General features: G+C 50.1%; 1 protein-coding gene across 3 annotated transcripts in view; it reads right to left on the bottom strand.

Moving 5' to 3' along the window:
- Nucleotides 1–20,240, bottom strand: part of LOC120762023 (gamma-aminobutyric acid receptor subunit alpha-3-like) — a 75,830-nt gene that overhangs the window by 14,831 nt on the left and 40,759 nt on the right. For all 3 annotated transcript variants that reach the window (XM_040083990.2, XM_040083992.2, XM_040083989.2), the window contains exons 5-9: nucleotides 17,731–17,951; nucleotides 9,149–9,231; nucleotides 5,517–5,660; nucleotides 3,875–4,027; nucleotides 661–872 (exon numbers count right to left, since the gene is read on the bottom strand). In XM_040083990.2, coding sequence (XP_039939924.1) covers nucleotides 661–872; nucleotides 3,875–4,027; nucleotides 5,517–5,660; nucleotides 9,149–9,231; nucleotides 17,731–17,951 — 813 coding nt within the window. The remainder of the gene's footprint in view (nucleotides 1–660; nucleotides 873–3,874; nucleotides 4,028–5,516; nucleotides 5,661–9,148; nucleotides 9,232–17,730; nucleotides 17,952–20,240) is intronic.

Raw genomic sequence — 20,240 nt, 5'->3', positions numbered from 1 at the left:
GAGCAGGGGTAGCGGAGCCTGTCAAGATGAAGTTGCCAGAGAGGCTGACCCCGAATGGGGAGGGAAAATGTGGGTGATGCCAGGCATTAATCTGTTGCCAGCTGGCGTTTGGGATTGCTGCTCCCCACCCTCAGTGCCCAGGCTCACGGAGCAGCAGCTGCTGGCAGCTGTGGGCGGTGGCACCACTTAGCAGTGCTGGCCAGGGGACAGGGCTCAGCGGGTGTCCTGGGGCATGTTTGGGTTTTTTGGCATGCTAGCAACGAGGAATGGGGTTGGAGGGCTGAGTTGGGTTGGTTTGTTGGTTTGGGAGGGTTGGGGTTTGGGTTGGAGAGAAAAGGAAGGAGACACAAGACCACCAGCGGAGCAAACCCAAAGCACGGATGCCCCCGTGTTCCCCCCGGCAAACGGCCCTACAGAGGACAGAGGGGAGAGCCAGCAGCCATGCCTGGGTGTTTCCCTCCAGCTAAGCACACCGACCAGCCCCAGGCCATTCCCACCAGCCCTCAAGAACCGCTGCAGTCAGGACCTGGGCTGGGAAGGCAGTGAGTAACATCCAGCCTCCCGAGTGCTGCGGGGCTGCACGTTACCCACTGCTGTGCCGGGCACAGCTCCCTCGTGCAGCGTTTCTTCCCCACCCCCTCCCTCCCAGCCTCGGCTGACCTTCATCTCCTGGGCCTCCAGCACCTTCTTGCCGTCCCAGGCCCAGCTGCGCTTGGTGAAGTAGTTGACGGTGGCGAACTCGATCAGCGCAGAAAACACAAAGGCATAACAGACGGCTATGAACCAGTCCATGGCCGTCGCGTACGCCACTTTGGGTAACGAGTTTCTGGCGCTGATGCTTAGTGTGGTCATGGTGAGCACCGTGGTGACACCTGTGGGGGCACAGCAGGGCGCAGGGGCGGGGTGAGAGCATGCACTCGTACCCATTTCTCCCCAAAGAGCTGCCACTCTGTCTCGGGTTAACATGCAAGATGTAGCCAAAAGTCTGTATTCTACTGCCAGCTGTTGAAACCGTTTGGGGAGGGGTTTTCTTTATCTCTTCCATGACCCAATCCTGATAACTCTGGTCTGGAGGGGATGGGTGTGTTCTGTCACTGGGAAGCTGTTAAACCAGGCGAGCAGTGTTCTTTATCCCCTCCAGGACCCATCCTCCCTGCAGGGATCTCTGCTGTTCCTGGCCCATCCAGGCTCACTGCAGGGCTGAGACAATTCCCTCATCCATGGGGAGATGCTGCACCCAGGGGAGGAGCCCGGCATTCCCAGCTGGATCACAGCTGGCATTGGGATCAGCAGCACAGGCTGTGTGCACTGGATTGCCAGAGGAACCCCGGACCCATCTCAGCACCACTGGAGCTTCTACAGGATCATCTCTGCTCCAACAGAACCACACCTGGCACTGCAGGAGGACTGGATTGGGCTGCTCCAACACCCTGACCAACAGCGTGTCAGGCTGTGTTCTGATTCTGTCAAGGTTTTCTTTTTTTTGTTTGTTTGCTTTTTTTTATACTACTACATTTTTATTTTTAATATTCCTAGTAAAGAACCGTTATTCCTATTCCAAATCTTTGCCTGAAAGCCCCTGAATTTCAAAATTATAATAATTCAGAGGGAGGGAGTTTACATTCTCCGTTCCAAGGGAAGCTCTGGCTTTCCCAGGCAGACACCTGTCTTTCCAAACCAAGACACATTCCCTTCATGTAATAGTAGGAGCCACCTCCTGAGCCACATTCCCACTGTAATTAAGGGAATCGTACCCAGAACTAGTCCTTAGTGCAACTCATGGAATACCAGAACAGGCCAGGCTGACGGGAGGTCAGGTTCACAGAATCATAAGATCCCAGGATGGCCTGGGCTGGAAAGGACCTTGGAGACCATGTGGCTCCACCTCCTGCCACAAGCAGGGACACTTTTCACTAATAAAGTTCCCTCCAGCCTGGCCTTGGACACTTCCAGGGATGGGGCAGCCACAGCTGCTCTGAACAACAGTTCTTCCAGCCCATGCTCAAATCCAGCTTCAGCTTGCTCAGGGAATTATTCTGGTTCAGTTTTGAGTACAATCAATGGCAAACATCTTCCTGAGGATGAGATTAACCTTCCCCAAGCTCCAGTGACGGGACCTCTGCCCTCCATAAGAGTCCTAGCTCCCAGGGAGACACCTGCACTGCATTCCTCGTCTGTTGGCAGGGTGAGGTGCATGATGCTACACCCAGCTCTTGTGGAATACGTCACGGAGAAGCCTCTAGCTGTTTTGCAACAAAATTAAAATAATAAAATAACAGTGGAAAGAGCAGTTAGATGGTGGTGAACCTCGGGGAGGGTCAGAAACTGGCCACTCATCCAGCACAGCTCTCTCAGGCTTTTAGAAACAGTGTCTTGTGAGCTGCAGGGATGGACACCTGGGATCCTGGGTCCTGCTGTCAGCGGCCCAAGCTGCCAGAACAAATGTCACAATGATTTATCTTAAACAAATGATCTGTTGCGAAATGTCTTTTAAAGCTTTTTTCATTAAAGCTAGCAACCATTACCATCCATTTTCCCCAATAATGTGCTTTTCAATTAAAAATGCATTAAAAACATTATAAAAATATTGACTAATTTTCAGTTCCCTTAAGCCATACTCCTGGTAATTTAAGAGTTTCAATTCAATATCATTGACAATACTTTCTAAGGGGCAGGGAAAAAAAAAAAAGGAATAAACAATTGGAGTTCTCATTATTTTCTTAATAGGAAAGCAAGGCAATTTGGGAGCAAAGACATTTGTCACACAGGTAGGTTTTAATTTTTCAGTCAGCTCTTGCCTGCTCGATCTGAGCTGCTGCTTGAGGAAACTTATTTCACTGCAATTCTCAGGATAACACAGGAGGGAATCACATACGATAGCACATATCCCCTCTCTGCTTGGGGATTTTTGTCCAATATCCTCTCTGTTAAGTGGAATCTGCTGGGCAGTGTTACTTCCAGGATATACAAATCCTGCAGCATCACACCTGCCCTGGGAGCGTGCCTGTGTAGATCCTGAACTAAAGGTCTTGACAGGAAAGCACAAAGCAATTCTGTTATTAAATGCTTGTAAAAGCTATTAATATATATGCAGTGCCAGGCTGGCACTTTGCTTCGGTGAGAGGATCTGAAAGCAGCTGAAGGTAATAATAACACTATATTCACCATGCAGTTATGCTGCCTCAGCCCAGGAACTTGTTATGCGGAGCTGTGACCAGGGGCACGTTAGCAATTTCAAAGGTAGAGCTTTAAATGGCTCCCCATGTTCCTAGGCTCTGCTCAGCTCTAAAGCCAACACAGATAAGCAGACACAGCCAAACGCATATAATTAGATGATCAATACCTTGATTACTGTTAATATTTACGGCTTGGCTTGTAGCAGAGACATGGCCAGGAGTATTTTTGCAGTGATTTAGGGGGGAGCAGGCTCACTGGGAGGACACTGAAAGCTATCCTGGGGAATGGCCAGCAGCTTAGAAATGCTGGTCAGGGCCTGGCAAAGACCAGCTCTGATGCTCAGTGTATTTCCCTCCCTATTTCCCTTTCCCCCCATCCTGAGAAGATGTCCTGTTGCCATATTCTTTCAGCCTTCTGGCTGTTTACATTTTTGTAGCGGAGTCCTCTCACGGATTGTAACACAAACACGGTGATTGTTTTCGCATTCCTCTCTGAGGAGGGGCAATTGATGGACTTCTAGTCTGGCCAGTGGGGTGGAGAGGTGTCAACCTTATTCTCCAATCCCTGGTCATTGTCCAGAACCTATATAAGCAAAGTCAAGTAAATAAACTTCCCTTCTTTTTGCTCTAAGCTTGGCTGTGTGAGTATTATTCTTTACGTGTCCTGTAGCAACAATGCCCCGTGCCCCCAGACTCACCAAAAACCGTGCGGGCAGGGACGGACTCCCTGTTGAGCCAGAAGGAGACCTGGGACAGGATGACAGTCATGATGCAGGGCAGGTAGGTCTGGATCACAAAGTACCCGATCTTCCTCTTGAGGTGGAAGTGCGTGGTCATGACGACGTATTCCCCTGCAGAGACAGCCAGGGAGGGATGCTGAGCCACGGAGCTCCCCAGCCCGGGGCCAGCTGGCCACCCCAGAGATCTGCCCTGAGCAAACTTCCCAGTTTTTCAGCGGGATTTCGGTGGGAAGGAGGGGTGCAGGGGTGCAGCAGGCACTCGCAGCTGCTGTGCCATGCTGGGTGTGTGCCCCAGCACAGCACAGGGGGATTTCACATCACATCTGTCCTTTCAGAATTCTTCTCGGAGTCTTCTGTAATTCACCCCAAAACGGGTGTGGGACAAAGGCAAACCGGTGACAACAACTGGGCAATAAAATCTTTTACTGTTTTGCCTGAGGCACAAGGGGTCCCTGGGGGTCTCTCCTGACCCTGTTCCCATCCCAGGGAGCCACGCTGTGGGGAAGATCCCTTAAGCCTGGAGACACCCTAAGGGTGCTTTAACAGGATTACAGGACACAGGATTTTATTTTCTCCGACAGTCCTGAAGATATCCCACCTTCCCTCACTGTCACCATCTCAAAACTCAAGGCGAGTTCTGTTGCTGAAGGTCTCACCTGTGAACTGAAGAGGCAGCTGGCCCTGTTTTCCCCTCAACATCCTCTTCCCACCCCCCAAAGCTTTGGGTATTTTGTTGGATTACTGTGCCTTTATGTTGTGAGTGTGGCTCTGCTAAATCATTACACACAGGGGCCTTTAGCAGCTTTCTTACCACTCCAGGTTATTCATCTGTACGTTTTACTACAACTTAAGTAGAGAGATGGGCCAGATATTATGACATTTAGTTCCCTGGGCTCCCCACATTTCCCCAAGGGAGGTGAAATGAGTTGTTACAGACAGACACTATTAAAATCAAGTGCACCAGAGAGGAAATATCCTCAAATGAGAGAACTACTGGTGCATACAGAGGGAAAAAATAAAAGGAAAAATAAAAAAAAACATGAGAGACACACATGAGATAACAGAAGCCATCGGTACCTGGATTCAGAGGGGAAGGGAGGAGCAGCAGATGGGAGAGAAAGATGATTAATATTGGTCATTAATCAGAGGAAACATTTGTTTGGGATAATCTTCTATTAGTTATGATAATATTTGTGCAAGCAGATGCAGTGAAAATCACACTGAACATTATGTTGCCTTCGCCTCCCCTGCCTGCAGCACTTTCCTGAGGGGTTGGAAAGGAATCCAAGACAAATGAGCACCACAAACCAGCTGGACAAGGCAGGGCAAATTTTCCACACAGCAGATCATTTTGAGATGCTTGAGATCAGTCCTCCTAAAGACCGTGGGCAGTAAGGCACTTTCAGTGGAAACCACTGAAAACCAAACCCTTTACTGCCTCTTGGTGACCACTGGAGATGTCACCAGCCGTATTCTCCCGGCTTAGGAAATGCTGCGGTCCTGGACTGCCCCTGTAATTATTCCAAATTGCGACATTCCAAGCCCACGGGTCCATCTGATCCCAGGAGGAGCTCAGCCCGCACCGTGGTCCCACAAATACCTGTGCTGGATCGAACCATCTCCGTCCCAACCACATGGCCCAGCAGGTCATACTGGTTCAGGCGGGATCCACCCTTGGCCACTTCCACAGATTTATCCTTCCCCAGGGTCCAGGTGTAGATCACCTCCGTCTTTGTGTAGGCATCTGCAGAGGAGGGAGGGAGAAGAACGAGGTCTGTTCTCCTGCCTGACCTAAAACATACCAAAATTAGCCTGTAGCCAAATTAATCTCTGCTGCGCATCGCTCAGAGCCACATGGCTGAGCACAGCCAAGCATGGCCAGAGACCAAGGCAGATCAACAACTGTTAAATCAAACGAGCAGGAGCGAGCTGGGGTTTTTGGAAGGGAGCTGGAGAGGGGCAGAGCTCTGTCACTGAGAGACAGGCTGTCCCTGCGACGTGCTGACTCTGCAAGGGCTGGCTCCAAGCAGGGATGACACGGGAAGGCATCCAGGCCAGCAGGACGCTGGGGCAGCAGGGCAGCCACAGCCCTGCCATGCCAGGGACAGGGAAAATCCTGCTGGCAGCAGCTGGCAGCTAAAGCTGAATGCAAATGGGGCTAAATTTTCGGTTAAAAAGTTAAAAGTCTTTACCCTCACTCAACAGCAACCAAGGCTCTAGGATTTGGAGGTGGTGTCCTCTCACACCTAAATGCTTTTTCCCTGTTTGTGACTGAGCCCCTGCTCTGTCCCCACAGCCAGTCCCTCTCTCAAGAGTGCTCTTGGTTTTTCCAGTCCGGTGGTTATCCAAAAATTGAGTCTCTCCAGACTCTGCTAGGAGCTGTTTCTCCCCATAATGCCCAAAATTCCTGTCCTTACCAACCATGCACCAGCTTTTTAAGCAAGAACCAAGTTCAGTAAACCATTCAGTTCATTTTTACCCACCACCTTCTCCTGGTGAAGACCTGAAGGAATTCTTTGGCTGGGGTCAGGTCAAAGTATCAGGCCTACTAGAGAAACATCTCAGCTCCTGCTTTGCGGAAGATTGTGACCTGGCAAAACCTGTGATTTCTGTGATCTTTCTGAAACAACCACCGTTACCCCTGCACCGTGGGTTTTGGCAAACCTGTTCAGTGTTAAGCAGGGGCTGTGCAAAGCTTTGGGACTGGTTTTGATGATCAGCCAACATTTCTCAGCAGGCCAGAGCGCTGCCTAAGCCCTTCTGACGCAGGCTGGCGCCTCTCACCCCGTGTGCAACACTCTGCTTTTCCAACCCCTCCTTCCAGCCCTCCGCATGCTTCTGGAGCTCTCCATCCTCCTCCAGAGCTCTGCAGAGAGCTGCTCTTCCACCTGAGGGGCAACACCTCCTGCTCTACACTACACTGCCAAAGGGACTTTTCCACAGTTCCATTGCCATCATTCCTGCTAATTCAGTTGTCTGTATATCTGGTAGTCTGGGACAGAAGGGTGTCTGATGTCACACAGGCGTGGCATGGGTGCTTGGAGCAGGTTTAATGCCAGGCAGCTGCTGCCTCTCTGCTCAACGCCTCGTTTGCAATGCAAAATCCAATCCAAACAGGGACAGCTCGTGGACATTTAGAGGAGCTGGTGAATTCAGCAACGTCTCCTGCTCCCCCAGTGTCAGACAGCTGCTGTACAAACGTCCTGTGATGGCTTAGGAGCTGCTCTCTGCAGTGCACGTTCGTCTCCCAGGGAGCAGGGGGACAGGCAAAGCCATCCCTTCACTGCACTTGTCCCGAGGGATGATGCAGGTGGGCAGCTGAAGCTCTCTGGAATGCTCGGTGCCCTTAATTGTCCTGCAAATTCTCTGCCTTGCCCCCTCGGGGACAGAAGGCCGCTGCTGAGCCGCCTGTGGGGATGGGCAGAAAATGGTCTGTGAGGCAAACTCAGCATCCCCCGAGCAGCACAGCTCTGGCACGGGCATTGTCCTTCTGATTGCAAACCTGACCCACTTCAGGCTGCTTGAAAATGAGCAGCTTCCAGCTGTCGATGGCTTTTTAGTGAAAACACTGGTTTAATCCCACTCCAGCACAGGAGAGGTGAGCTCGGATGCTGCGTGTGTGCTTTGGAAAGAGTCACATTAATGTTAACCGGGGGCAGCTTTCTGAGCTCCTTGTCTCAAAACTCTCATCATTCAGAGGTCAGATCAGTAAAAAAATAACCCCAAAGGGCGTTCCAGCAGAAATGCACACATTAATCTCTTTTCCTCACCAAGAAACATTATAAGCAATTAGATGTGGAGTAATCTGCCTTCCTGCAAGCCTTGTCATAATCCCAGAGTTTAGGCCTGAGGTATGAGATTTGATATCCCTCCTCACAAGGTCAATTAACATTAATAATTCATCCCTCTCTAAGGCTTGCTATTTTACTGGCCTCAGTGATGACTTGTGGCAACGACTTCTACATTTAATTAGATGCTGCCTAAGAAATAGCTTTATTTTAGTATTTCCGAATAATCCTCTTTCATGGGTACAGTTTGTCATGAGGCAGAAGTGCAGATGCACATGATAAATATGATTTCTTCTCCTGCCAATCAAACCCTTCAACTTTGTCCTCAGTTAGCTCCCAAACGGCTGTAGGAAGGAAGTGTCAGTTTAGGAAGGCTGGGGTTTCTCTGGGTTCATTCTCTAGCTGGAGGTGGGAAACTCTCTCATCTAACACAAAAACAGACTAAAAGTGGTGCTGGGAAAAATTCCAGGCAGAGCCAGACTAGGATATTTATTTTCACATCGTGGTGAACCAGGGTCTCGGGGTTTGGCTCCCACTCATTTTAGGAACAAAACCAAATGAAATTTAACCTGCATATGGGAGAGATAAGGGAACTCCTCTGGGGAGCCCAAGCAGCTGAGCAGCTGCAAGTCTGCGGGGCTGGGAGCAGCTTTCAACCCACCAGCAGGCTGCAAATCTTCCCTAAAGCAGGACCCTTGGCTGCTGGGGCTGAGATTCCCAGAGTTTCCAGGCCTTTCACTTGAGAGCAGCCCGCCTGACAGGCTGGAGAGGGGCCAGGGGTTTGTGAGCTCCACTGGAGCATGGAGCCAGAGGAACCAGGTATCGGAGGCTCTCCACAGGCTGGCAGGATGGGCCACCACTGCTGTCCCAAATCTGTCTCCCGGCATCCCCTTGTGATGGAGGAAAAGCACAGCTCAGATTTATAGTTCTTAATGTTAGAAAAGACCTCTAAGATTATCCAGCCCAGCAATTAACCCATGTTAAGCCAAGTGCCCAAACTACAAAAGTGTTTTTTGAACACTTTGAGGGATGGTGACTCCACCACTTCCCTGAACTGCCTGTTCAAATGCTTGACCACCCTTACCCTGAAAAATTTTTTCCTAAAATCCAATCTAAACGTCCCTTGGCACAACTTGAGGTCATTTCCTCTCGTCCTGTCCCTCGTTAGCTGGGAGGAGAGACTGATCCCCACCTGGCTACTTCCTAAATCAATTTACAGCGAAACCATGGGTGTCTAACCCATCCTCTAAGCCTGAACTGAGCACAGACTCACTCGGTGGTGGTAGGAATCGCGCACATGAGACACCAGAAAAAAATTTTGGTCCCGTTATCATTAGCAAGGATGAATATTACTGTAACTAAAATACTGTGTGGCACCAGCCACGCGAAGGGCTGCTCTTCAGCTCCGTGCCACCTCCTTGCAGAGGCTGCTGGGGTTACTTACAGCTCCCAAATTTCAGGGGGCAGGCGTGCACGTCCATTGGGAAGTCCTCCAGGTGCATGGGGCACTCGGCGTGGATGGTCAGCCTGCAGGACAAAGCACAGGGGTGCTGCATTGTATCCTCACAGCCAAGTGCATGTTTTCAATATTAGGGAGGAGAGTTTCAGGTTTTTTAAGGGGGAAAACCCAGAACTTTCTGTGTCTCTCTCACCGTGGGCCGGCACAGGGGCACCGGTTGGATCTTTGAGGTGTTTCTCAAAGCCTGTAGCTGTTCCTGCTGAGCAGTTTTCCCAAAAAAGCCTTCCCTGATAGTTGTACATTTAAGAACGAGCACAAAGCCCCTGGGTGCTTTTCGGGGTGTCTCAGCCCGGTGTAAAGGGGCCCCCCTGTGTCTGTGCACGGCTCCTGTTTTGATTTGCACCGTTTGCTATTTTCTCTTTAATTAAAACCTTCTGCTTTTCAAAGCCCACCTGATCAGCCGTCTCATTATTATTACTGAGCCATTCTGAGAAGCGCTGCGCACCCTCAGTGACTGATACAGCTCGGTGGGGCTCATGACAACCAAGATTGTACCGCAGGGGCTGCTCAGGGACAGCCTGGACCTTGTGCCACAGCCTCCTGCAGCTGGTCTGTGCAGGAGGCCCCCAGCTGTGGAGAGGACAGAAAGACAAACATCTGGCACCTTTTCCAGAGCCCAGGGCTCGTGTGTGCTTGTGTGCTGTGAACAGAGCTCCTGGGGCCAGGGCACAGCTCGTGGAGCACGCTGGAGAGCAGAGTGAAGGGCTCCAGGGGCTCCCGGGGCCTGCCAGGAGCTGAGGGATGACAAAGTGTAGACCCACGAAACCACCAGGACACCACAGCCCCAGCCCATGTGGGACACTCATCCCACCTGCCCCGGCTCCTCCCTCGCTGGGGAGAATGCTGGAGAACATCCTGCTAGGAGAAAAAATGGAATATCCTGGGGCTGCCTGGGGATGTGCAGGATGACCTGTGCTTTCCAAACCCCCCAAATCCTGAACATCCTGGTGGGAGAAAAACTGGAACATCCTGGGGCTGTGCAGGACGACCTTGCTTTCCAAACCCCCCAAATCCCGAACATCCTGGTGGGAGAAAAACTGGAACATCCTGGGGGTGTGCAGGACGACCTGTGCTTTCCAAACCCCCCAAATCCCAAACATCCTGGTGGGAGAAAAACTGGAACATCCTGGGGGTGTGCAGGATGACCTGTGCTTTCCAAACCCCCCAAATCCCGAACATCCTGGTGGGAGAAAAACTGGAACATCCTGGGGATGTGCAGGATGACCTGTGCTTTCCAAACCCCCCAAATCCTGAACATCCTGGTGGGAGAAAAACTGGAACATCCTGGGTGTGTGCAGGACAACCTGTGCTTTCCAAACCCCCCAAATCCCGGTAGGATACCTCATCAGGAAGCAGCTTTGTGAGGGAGGCACAGCCATGAAAGCAGAATATGAGGCCAGGCATGAAAGGATCCATTCTAAAGGGCTCTAAAAAAGGGAGCTCGTGTTCCTTCCTGGAGTACTGCAAAGCGTGCAGCCAGGAGAGACAACGTCCCAGGAGATGTCTAAAATGATCTTCTCTGACGGAACAATTTGTAGGGGAAAAAACCCCCCTCACTTCTGATGGCTCAGCAAAACAGCAAACAAACCGTGGCAGGAGCAACATGTGGATGCAAAGGGCAACTGCACAGCCTGAAGGTGGCTTGGGCAAAACTCAGGTCGAGAAGCTTCTGTTGAGGTATTTTCCTTCGGCTGGAAAAATGTCCAGCTAAGTTATTCTCCACAGGAAATACTGAGGCTTCGTCAAACGCAAAATAAGCCCTGGAAAAATAGAGGCTTTGGTTTTGTTTGCTAAAAGCAAAGAAAAAAAAAAAAAAAAAGAAAAAAAAAAAAAAGGATATTAAATAAAAATAAAGGGTTTTATCTTTTAGGTGAACAAACCTTAAATGCTTCTATTAAAAAAAAAAAAAAAAAGGACTGGAATTTTTTAAAAAAATTTGGCATAATAAAATTCAGTGGCCAAAAGCAAACCCTTCACAAACTGTTGTAAATACCCCTGTGGAGGAAGCAAAGCAGGGTGGCTGTGAGGTGGCAGGGGTGGCACCGCTGCGGTGGCAGGGGCTGCATGTGGCACTGGTGCTGTGAGAGGGGACACCCACACACGGGGCCCAAGGCAGCAAACCCCGCACGGCTGCTGCACTGGACCCTCCCCATCACCCTGAGCTCTGCTCTGCCAGCTGAGGAAAAGAACCCTGGGATTTCAGACCCACATCCAGCCCCAGCTGCAGCTCCCAGGGGGTTTAGGAAAGCTGGCAACCCCAGGAGAGAGAGCAGAGGAGTTAAATGAAGAGGCGGAGGAGGAGAGTTGCCATAACTTTGGTGGGGCAGAGCTGGGTGGCCCAAACTCTCTGGAGCCCCAGCAGCACTCAGAGCAGGACACAACCCCTCAGATCTTCAAGTCTTTGGGGACATTTGGCGATTCAGTGCAGCAGAGACCAAGGAGCTGGCCTGCAGTGAGTGTGCCAGTCCTTTCTGAATCCATGCCCATGGAAACCTGACTGTCCTGCTTACCTCACATCTGGCTGCAGGCTGGCTTTCTCAGCCAAGCCAAGAACCACTGTGTGCCCAAAGAAAATTCTTGGAGACAAAGCACTCTCTCTGGCTTGATGGTCTCTTCTTCATCACTGCACTGAATGCACCTGCTTTACATGAAAGAGAAGGAGAAGGCCCCTGACCTTTAGACTTCAGTCAAGACTCACTGAAGACTGACAGCGATTTTGACAAGCCTACAAGCACAGTGTTGTAATTATTTTCTCCTGGACGCTCAAAGGCCGCCGTGAACAAATTGCTCATTTGCTCTGATGCCTCTCTTTTCCAATACGCATTTCAGGAAGGAGGTATAAAAACCTGGCAGCTTGGTGTGGACTTGACTGCTTTGCTCTTCCTGTTCTGTTTCTTTTGTGATGCTCTCTTCAGCCAGCTCAAAATCCACTCAGGGAGCTCATGGCTGGCAAGCTTGTCAAGCACATTCTCACAGATCTTAGTCTTCCATTCTTTCTGTACCTTCTCCAACTGCAATGGACTTTTTGCTTCTCATTTTGTCACTGCCACTTGTGTCAGGGAAATGTTGAGGCATTTCCCCTGTCTCCCTCAGCAGCCCACACCAGAATTTTCCTTTTTACCTTCCTGTTTTTTACATCTGCTTAGCTCATTGCTTTATTCCTTCAAAAGGCTCTTAGCTGGGAGTTCCCAAAGCTGGCTTTTCCAAAGGACCTCATCTCTGACCAGTGCCCTCATTCTGATGCATCCTGAACTCACCCCGAAAAACCCAGAGAAGCCTTTTCCATCCCCTGTGTTGTCTGCAGGCGTTGGCTGTGGTCATCAGCCGCTCTGAACAAGGCTGGATCACCCAAGGACTGCAGGTTGTGGGTCCGGTGGGTTTGTGCTGTTTAGAGCAGTCAGGAAGAGCCTCAGAGTGGACCAGGACAGCAGCAGAGAGTGGCCTTGGCCAAACCCTCCAGCTCTCTCCACGGCCAGCAAGAAGGAGTGTTGTTGAGGGAAGGAGACAACTTTACATGGATGCTGGATGTCTCCCTCGATGTCTGGGAATGCAGCAGTTGCATTTTAAATCTAAAACCCGTTTTACTAGCTGAGCCAGCAAGCAATAAAACAATAAATCCATCAACATACCACTGAAAAAGCGACCTAATCTGCTGCTTCTCCACCTACAGCTGAAGGAGCTTTCAAGTCTCCCGAAATGAAATTAAAAAAAGGAAAAGTCGCATCGTTCCAGCGAGATGAGTCCGGTTCAGCAGCCTCAGCCAGCCACAGGTCAGCAGGTTCACAGGTAACACATGAAATGTCAAAATGTCAAACCACAAGGAATGTCTCTCCCCTCCCAGACAATTACCACAGCCTCTGCAGCATTTGGATTAAAGTGTCTTTTGCAGAAATTCTCCTCTGTGCCCCTCATCCTGTGCAAGCGAGCTGATGGCCAGAGAGCCACTGCGCTTTGCTTCGTTGCCCTGATGGGCTGTGCACATCCAGGAGCCCTGAAATGTCCTTAGAAAGCTTAAAGAGCAGGTGAAAAACAGCCAAGCTGCCAGAAATCACATCAGCCAGCAGCTGTAGCCTTTGGCTCATCTGTCCCAGGCGCCTGCAGCAACTTATGCAGAACTGTCTTGAAGCCAAGCCCCAAACCCCTCGTGTTTTCTCTTCACTTTGCTGGCACAATGGCACCGAAAGTGGAACATCCAGGACAGGAACCGTGTTTTTCTCCCTCTTTTAAAGTCACGGGAAGCCTTTTGAACTGCGCCAGCGCAACGGCGAGAAGCGTGAATCAGGCCAAACACACCTCTGCCAGGGCTGACGGGATAACAAACCTCTTCAGCTGCGTTCTCATGGTTACCAGGAGCTTAGCAAAGCCTTTGATGTGTCATTAGAGCCCCTGTCGTTACCTGCGTGCAGCTGCAGGATGAGCCAGGATCTCTCAGTCCAATTTCTGGGACGCAAATGTAATAATCCCTCGGTGGTGAGAGCGCTACAAAAACATGACAGCACCCTGCACGGCAGGGTTGGCTTTGTTTATGCCAGGGATGCTGCTGGAGTTTTGTCCTGATTTCTTCTCCAGGAGGTTCATTAATAACCACAGCCAGGCCGAGCAGTGTTTACGGTTTAGGCTGTGGGAGAATCTAGGTTAGGTTTAATTGCCGGGGTTTGAGCTTGAAAGCCAAATTGCTTCTAGGATCCTTGTGCTGGATCTGGAAGCACTGATTTCACTTTCCATCCTCCCCCAGCCCCTGGAGATTTCAGCCCATGATGGCAGAAATGCAGAGAGATAAGGTGTTCTCTGAAGATTTCTCCCTCCTGGGACAGTTTCCTTAAAAAACTCTTCCCGCACAAAGCCAAGCCTGGAAAACAGATCATTTTTGTCCTTGGATCTGCTCCGGCGGAGAAAAGTTGGAGCAAACCTCATCTTGTTGCCTGCTCGTGTTTTTATCAGCCAGCCAAGCTCTGCTCTGCTCGGCTCCTTGTGTGATGCTTTCTGGGACAAGCCCTGCCGTGGGACGCACACAGACAGCCCAGGAGAGCTGGATGCCGGGCTGTCCCTGCACAGGGGGAGGCTGCTGCAAAGCCTGGAGCCATCACAACTTGCCTGGGGGGGCTAAAAAAACCCCAGCCAGTAAAGACACCCGGAGCCTTTGCTGAGGGAGAGACACTGCAAAGCTCTGTGATTTCAAAAGGCCAAAGCCCTGAGTGTGGCACACCAGGTCCTGTGACCTGTCCTGGGCTCAGCTCTCCCTCCTGCTCTGCCCCACCCTGGGGGTTTGCAGACCCTCCTTCCAAGCACTGCACGTTGTCTTCAGCAGCACAGGCTCTTGAGGCAGTCTTGGGGCATGCAGTGAATGTGTCAGCCTGACAGGTAAAGAAAACCTCCTCCAAGTGCATAACTTGAGCACATACTGTCTGGGAACCACTCTGACAATAACCACAAAGCCTCAACACGCCGTTCTGACAGGCTCCGTTAAGAGCAGAAGAGCTTTTTAAAGCCTTGATTCACAAAGCTGAATGCCATCAGCACAGCATTAAACTTTCACTATTTTTATATGCTTCAAGGCTGGGAAGAACCAGGACATTATCTGTGTGCCCCACACAATCTCTCTCCAAGAGAGCACATCCAGAGATGGTTGCAGCAGCTGAGCTTTTGTCCCTTCCTTATGTAAATCCATGCACAATTCCCAGGCTGTTGCACTCAGGTCCGACACCAGTGTTTGGAGACCATAGCTGGGCTTTTATGAACTGCTTGGATCGAGTAGGAGCTCCACAAAAAGAGACTGCAGAGGCAGGGCTACATAATAAAACTGCACTCCCGTGCCCTCTGAGGCAGGGAAGATGCAGAGGGATCAGTAATCCTGGGGGGCAGAGAAATGCAGCTCAGGGCAGGGGTCACAAAGGTTGTTTTGTGGCCCAGGTGCCCAGGCCTGTCGGTGGTCAGGGGTGTGCACTGTGACATTGCACTGATCCACGAGGAGAATGCAGGAGGAAATCTCTGGATGCTCAGCTACAGCTGCCGTGCAGCTCCTGGGAGCTCAGGTCAGTGATAAAGAGGCTCTCTCCAAGAGCTATAAATATTGTCACACAGGTGTAATTTTGCTGGATGCATGTGTCAGACTCGCTGTTCCACCAGAGCAGCTTCATCTATAACCGTAAGCCTTGACTAAGAGAAGTTGGCTTTCCCAGCAGGATAAACAGCAAGAGACGTGCCTCTAATTGCACATCAGCAGAGCTGATCCCTCAAGGATGTTGGCTGGTACAAGGGAAAGGAGCAGGATATTCTCAGGGGTCAAACTGCATGGCCAGGTACCAATCTAGACAGAGCCTGCAAGGGATCACCTTGGGGCGGTGCTGGAAATCTGGTGGAAGCCCAAAGTCTCTCCCCAGCCAGCAGGACACCCCTTTGGTATTTGCACTTGGCTGGATGCCAGCTGTGTGAGTTTGGCTCCAGAGTCCTGCTCCTTCCTTTTAGCAGGACACACAGGCACGTCCCTGGGCATGGGGGAGGACAGCAGATGCATCCCTTGGACAGAAAACAAGAGGCTCCCTCCAGCCCTCCCCTGGGAGGAGGTTTCAAAGCAGTTAAGAGGGGAGGGTGGAACCACCACCATCATTTGACAGGGGAATTGAGGTGGGAGTGCCTTGGAGTGCCAAAGCCAGGTGGGGTTTGGTGGCTGAGCCTGAGGCTTGGTCCTGGCCCTGCACTCTGTGCCCTTGCATCTCCCTTTCTGACAGCCCACCCAAAAGAGACCCTGGTGGTCCTGAGCAGCACCAAGAGGATGAAAGGGAATCATCAGGTGCTCCAGGACAGACATCCCACCCTGGATGTGTTGAACTGCCATCCTAGAGGCGTCCTGCTTAGTCCCAGCGCGCTGTGGTCATCTGGCCAGCTCTAAGCACAAGACTAGCTCCAGGACGTGCTGCCCGGAGCCCCAGCTGGGCTGGGTAAAGAAAAGATCTCTGTGTACAAGAGCTCCTGCTTCTGTGCAATTCAAAACATGACAAAAGGTCTCATATCCAGCCTCAGCCTCCGAGTGGGCTCTTGGCCTCTGACAAAGCCTTGGGGGTGAATTTAAGGGGGACAGAGCACATGTAAGAGAAATTCCTTCATTCCCCAATTCCTCAGCCGACAGCTAAACTGAAGGATGGTTTGAGTTTATTTTAAAAAATCCCAAGACTCTCTTTTCTTCCAGAAGCTCATTCCCAAGAGTCTCATGATGCTGCTGCCATCCTGGCACCTGCCCAGCCCTGAATGGAAAAATAAATCCAATACTTTCTTAGTCACACAAAACTTGCTGAAGCTAATGGCTGTTTGCTGAATAAAGAAGTAGCGAAATGATTTAAAAGCTCTGAAATTGAGTCTTTTTTTTTTGTCTTTTTTTTTTTTTTTCCCCTGTCTTATGCCAGCAGCTCCTGTAGTACTTTACAGACAGACAATGATATAAAGTGTGGGGAGGGTGAGTTGTCTGCTCGCAGGTCAGAGAGCTGGGAGCAGAACAGAGCCCTTAAGTCAAGTTGGGCTTTTCCCTTCATTTACCCCATCTGCCTTAATGTGAGATCACTGATGTGTGGAGACCTAAACCCCCAGGGCACCGGCAGGATTAGCTCATATTTGAGAACTGCTGCACAAAAGCAAGGCATTGTTTATCAATGTAGGCTGTGAAACTTGCTGACACCATGTAGATTCACAGCCAGTTTAACTATGAAGAGATGAAATCCTGCCTGGTCCTCAAAAACAGAGGTGAAAGTGCAGCATCTCAGCACACAGAATCCACAATGAAGCCTGTTATTAGTTAGGATTGGATTGGAGGGGGAGGCAGAGAAAATAATTTTTTAAAAGGAAGATTTACACCTTGCCAAAACCAACTCAATACCTTTCTTGTGCATTTATCAGCAGCTTGTTGTTTCATTTACAACCTATGGCTCCTGCAACCCTGGCTTCTCCAAATCACAGTTTTTAATTAGCTGTTTGTTGGGTTTTCTCCCTAATGATGTGCATCGATCACATAGATTTGGATTTTTATTATTCCACAAAGTGAGGAAAAAAAACCCCCATTGTTGTCACAAGCAAGTTTGGTCTCATTAGCTGCGTGAAATGGTCCTGCTCTAACATGCTGAACAAATTTAGATCTGTTCTCAGGCCGCTGGAGAATAACAAATTCTCCCAGCCTAATGTTCCCATACCAACATCGCGTACCCGCTTCATGTCCCATCACAGGTCAGGAAGAAAATTAAGCCAGGTGGCACATCAACCTCACTAACTACAGATCCCAGCACTTCTACCTCGGCACATAAAAGAAAAAAAAAAAAACAAAAAAAAAAATCAATCTGAATGATGAGGGGAAATCTACCTGTAAAAATGTGCCAGTGATGGTCCGTGGGTAGGAAACAAGGAGAGCATGGAAAGCAGCAAGTTAGAGTAACAAGAGTTAGTGGAAGCCTGCTGTGATGCGCCCTGAGGTGCCTGGATGTTCAGAGGGGCCTGGGATTCCCTGGCAGGACAGCCAGCCTCACCTCATGGTGTACAGGAGGGTGCCGTTGTCCACCAGGCGCAGCAGCTTGTTGGGGGTCGTCATGTTGTGGGCAACAGATTTCTTCCCGTTGTGGAAGAAAGTGTCAGGAGTCCAGATCTTACTGGCCAGCAGGTTGTTCAGGGGAAGGATTTTCATGGGGCCGTCAAACTTCAGCCTTTCGTCTCTCCAGGACTGCCGGAAAAAGACATCGATGGTGTATTCCTTTGGGGAGAGAGGAGAGAAAAATGAGTCGTGTTTCTCTCAAGAGACGGCGTCGTTGGTCGTAGAGCAACCCGGGTTTTGGCACACCTTGGGTGACACGAAGTGTGGTGCAACAAGAAGCAAGAGAGATGGGATCCAGCACATTTTGGATAATGACTTACCTGTGGTGTCAAAATGTGTGTGGCAGCGTTTCTGAGCGCTGCAGAGAGGCTGCAGCACAGCCCACGGTGGCCAGAGCCGGGACAGCCCTGCTGCACCACTGCCTCTATCCGGATGTTTCAGGGGAGGAAGGCCACTGTGTGCAGCTACACGGGCATTTTAGAAGGCAAAAATAAAGAATCTGGAGAGGGAATCTGGCCAGGATGCTGGGAATTTTATCCCTGCTCATAAAAACAAAGAAGAAGAAAAAAAAAAGGAAATAAACTTGCGTGACAGTGTCTTAATGTTATTTTGTTCCCCAGGCCACCTTTAGAAAATCATTCAATCGAAGATTTCACAGACTTGCACTGTAAGATCCTGTGACTTTCTTTTGTCATCTTTTTCATGTTTTATTTCCCTTTTCTTCCTTTTTTCTTTTTCCTCTTCTTTCTGCCAGCGTAGAGATCCATTTCCTAGGCCAAATTCCAGCTGGGGCAGTTAGAAGTCACTTCTTTGAAACCCTGCAGCCAAGGCCAGCTCCTCACTCAGTGAATACAAAATTCAGAAACCACTTCTAGAGGCAGAGGGGTCTTTGGAAAACCTGTCTGTCCCAACTATTCTGCCTTCCCCCTGCAGCTGCAGACTCGTAGTCTTTATGTATGCCTTCCTGGAGGCTGCAGGACCCACTAAACTTATCATTGTGAGTGATTTCTTTCCTGCAGCACTCCTCAGCAGCGCTTAGAAACTGCTGTGCATCACTTTCCTACAGGACGGAGAAATTCCTACAGGTTTTGCAGCAGATGGCAGCTGAGTGGAGGCGTCTCAGTAAATAAATCCATCCCTGCTGCCTGGCCATGGAGACACCCCTGCTCAGACATGAAACTTCTGGGTCTTGGCTGGGGAAGGAAAGAGAAATTCTACATTCTCATGGGCTCTGCCCTGTGCAAGGTATTTTGCTCTTTCATGGAAGTGATCTCCAATACTTTATTTCTTGGGATAAACCCAAAGAAATGAGCCTGTGTGCAGTCCCAGGACATTTGGGAAAAGCCTTTATCAAGAGAAGAGCTCTCTCCTTCCCTGTTTCCATTTAAAAAAGTGTCAGACAAAGAAACAAAACTATTTTAATGACTTCCAAGGCCCTGCTTATCTTCTTTAATGCTTAGGAATCATTCCTGAAGAAAACTCATGTTAAGAATCTTTCTCTCTTTTTTGTGCTTCTTTCCATAAAAGCTTTATTCCCAACTCACCCCTTCCAAGGAGCACACTTGGTTCTGTGTTCTGCTTTTCTCTGCCTACAGAAGTGACTGAAAACATTGAGACTGACTCTGTCCCCAGAGCCCATCCATGAAACAAAAAAAAGAAAATCCTCTTGAATTTTTGTTTTCCTTCGTATAACTTCCCTGGGACCGAGGCAAATCGCAAGAGCTCAGTCCCGAAGATTGGGGCACGCGTCAGGTCCGATCAGGCTCTGCTCTCCAAACCCGAACAGGGACTGGGAGTCCCTTGGAGCACTTCAGTGAGAAGGTCTCCATGTCCTCCTCCTCCTCCTCCTCCTCCTCCTCCTCCTCCTCCTCCTCCTCCTCCTCCTCCTCCTCCTCCTCCTCCACGCTCGGTAAGCAGGTGCTCTCCCCCGCCTCCCACGGCAGCTTTACCTGCCTCTCCTCCAGCACGCAATTCCAGGAGCGGCTGTGGGAGCGGGGGGATGCCGGATGCCCGTGGGGAAGGAGGGATTTCCCCGCTCCCGAGATGAAAGGAAGCCCCAGAGCAGGCTCTCCCCATGCTTCCCGAGGAGATGGGGTTTCTCTCCCTTGCTTTTTAGCGGCAGAGCCAAACCACATTCGCTATGCATTTTTAAAATACACGGAACGAAAGCGCGCGGAGGGGAAATAATTTATTATTCCTTAACTGTCTTCCTAATTTTAAATTCATTTTGTCAAATCACATTGCAGAGAATACCTTCCTCTTTTCAATACCTCATATTTTTTTTCTTCACAGTTCATTATACACACTCCCTTAATCAAATATGCTCCACCTTGGAAGTAATTATCAGATACTCCCCAAGGGCTACCATTGCTGAATATATTATGGGTCTCTGCTGTGGTAGGAAAGCAGGAGAGAGAGAGGGAGAACTCAGATGAGGTTCATAATCTT

The sequence above is a fragment of the Hirundo rustica genome, chromosome 21 (genome assembly GCF_015227805.2).
Source record: "Hirundo rustica isolate bHirRus1 chromosome 21, bHirRus1.pri.v3, whole genome shotgun sequence".
Lineage (NCBI taxonomy): Eukaryota > Metazoa > Chordata > Aves > Passeriformes > Hirundinidae > Hirundo > Hirundo rustica.
Note: the sequence above shows the minus strand (reverse complement) of the source record. Positions and strands in the feature narration are given on the sequence as shown.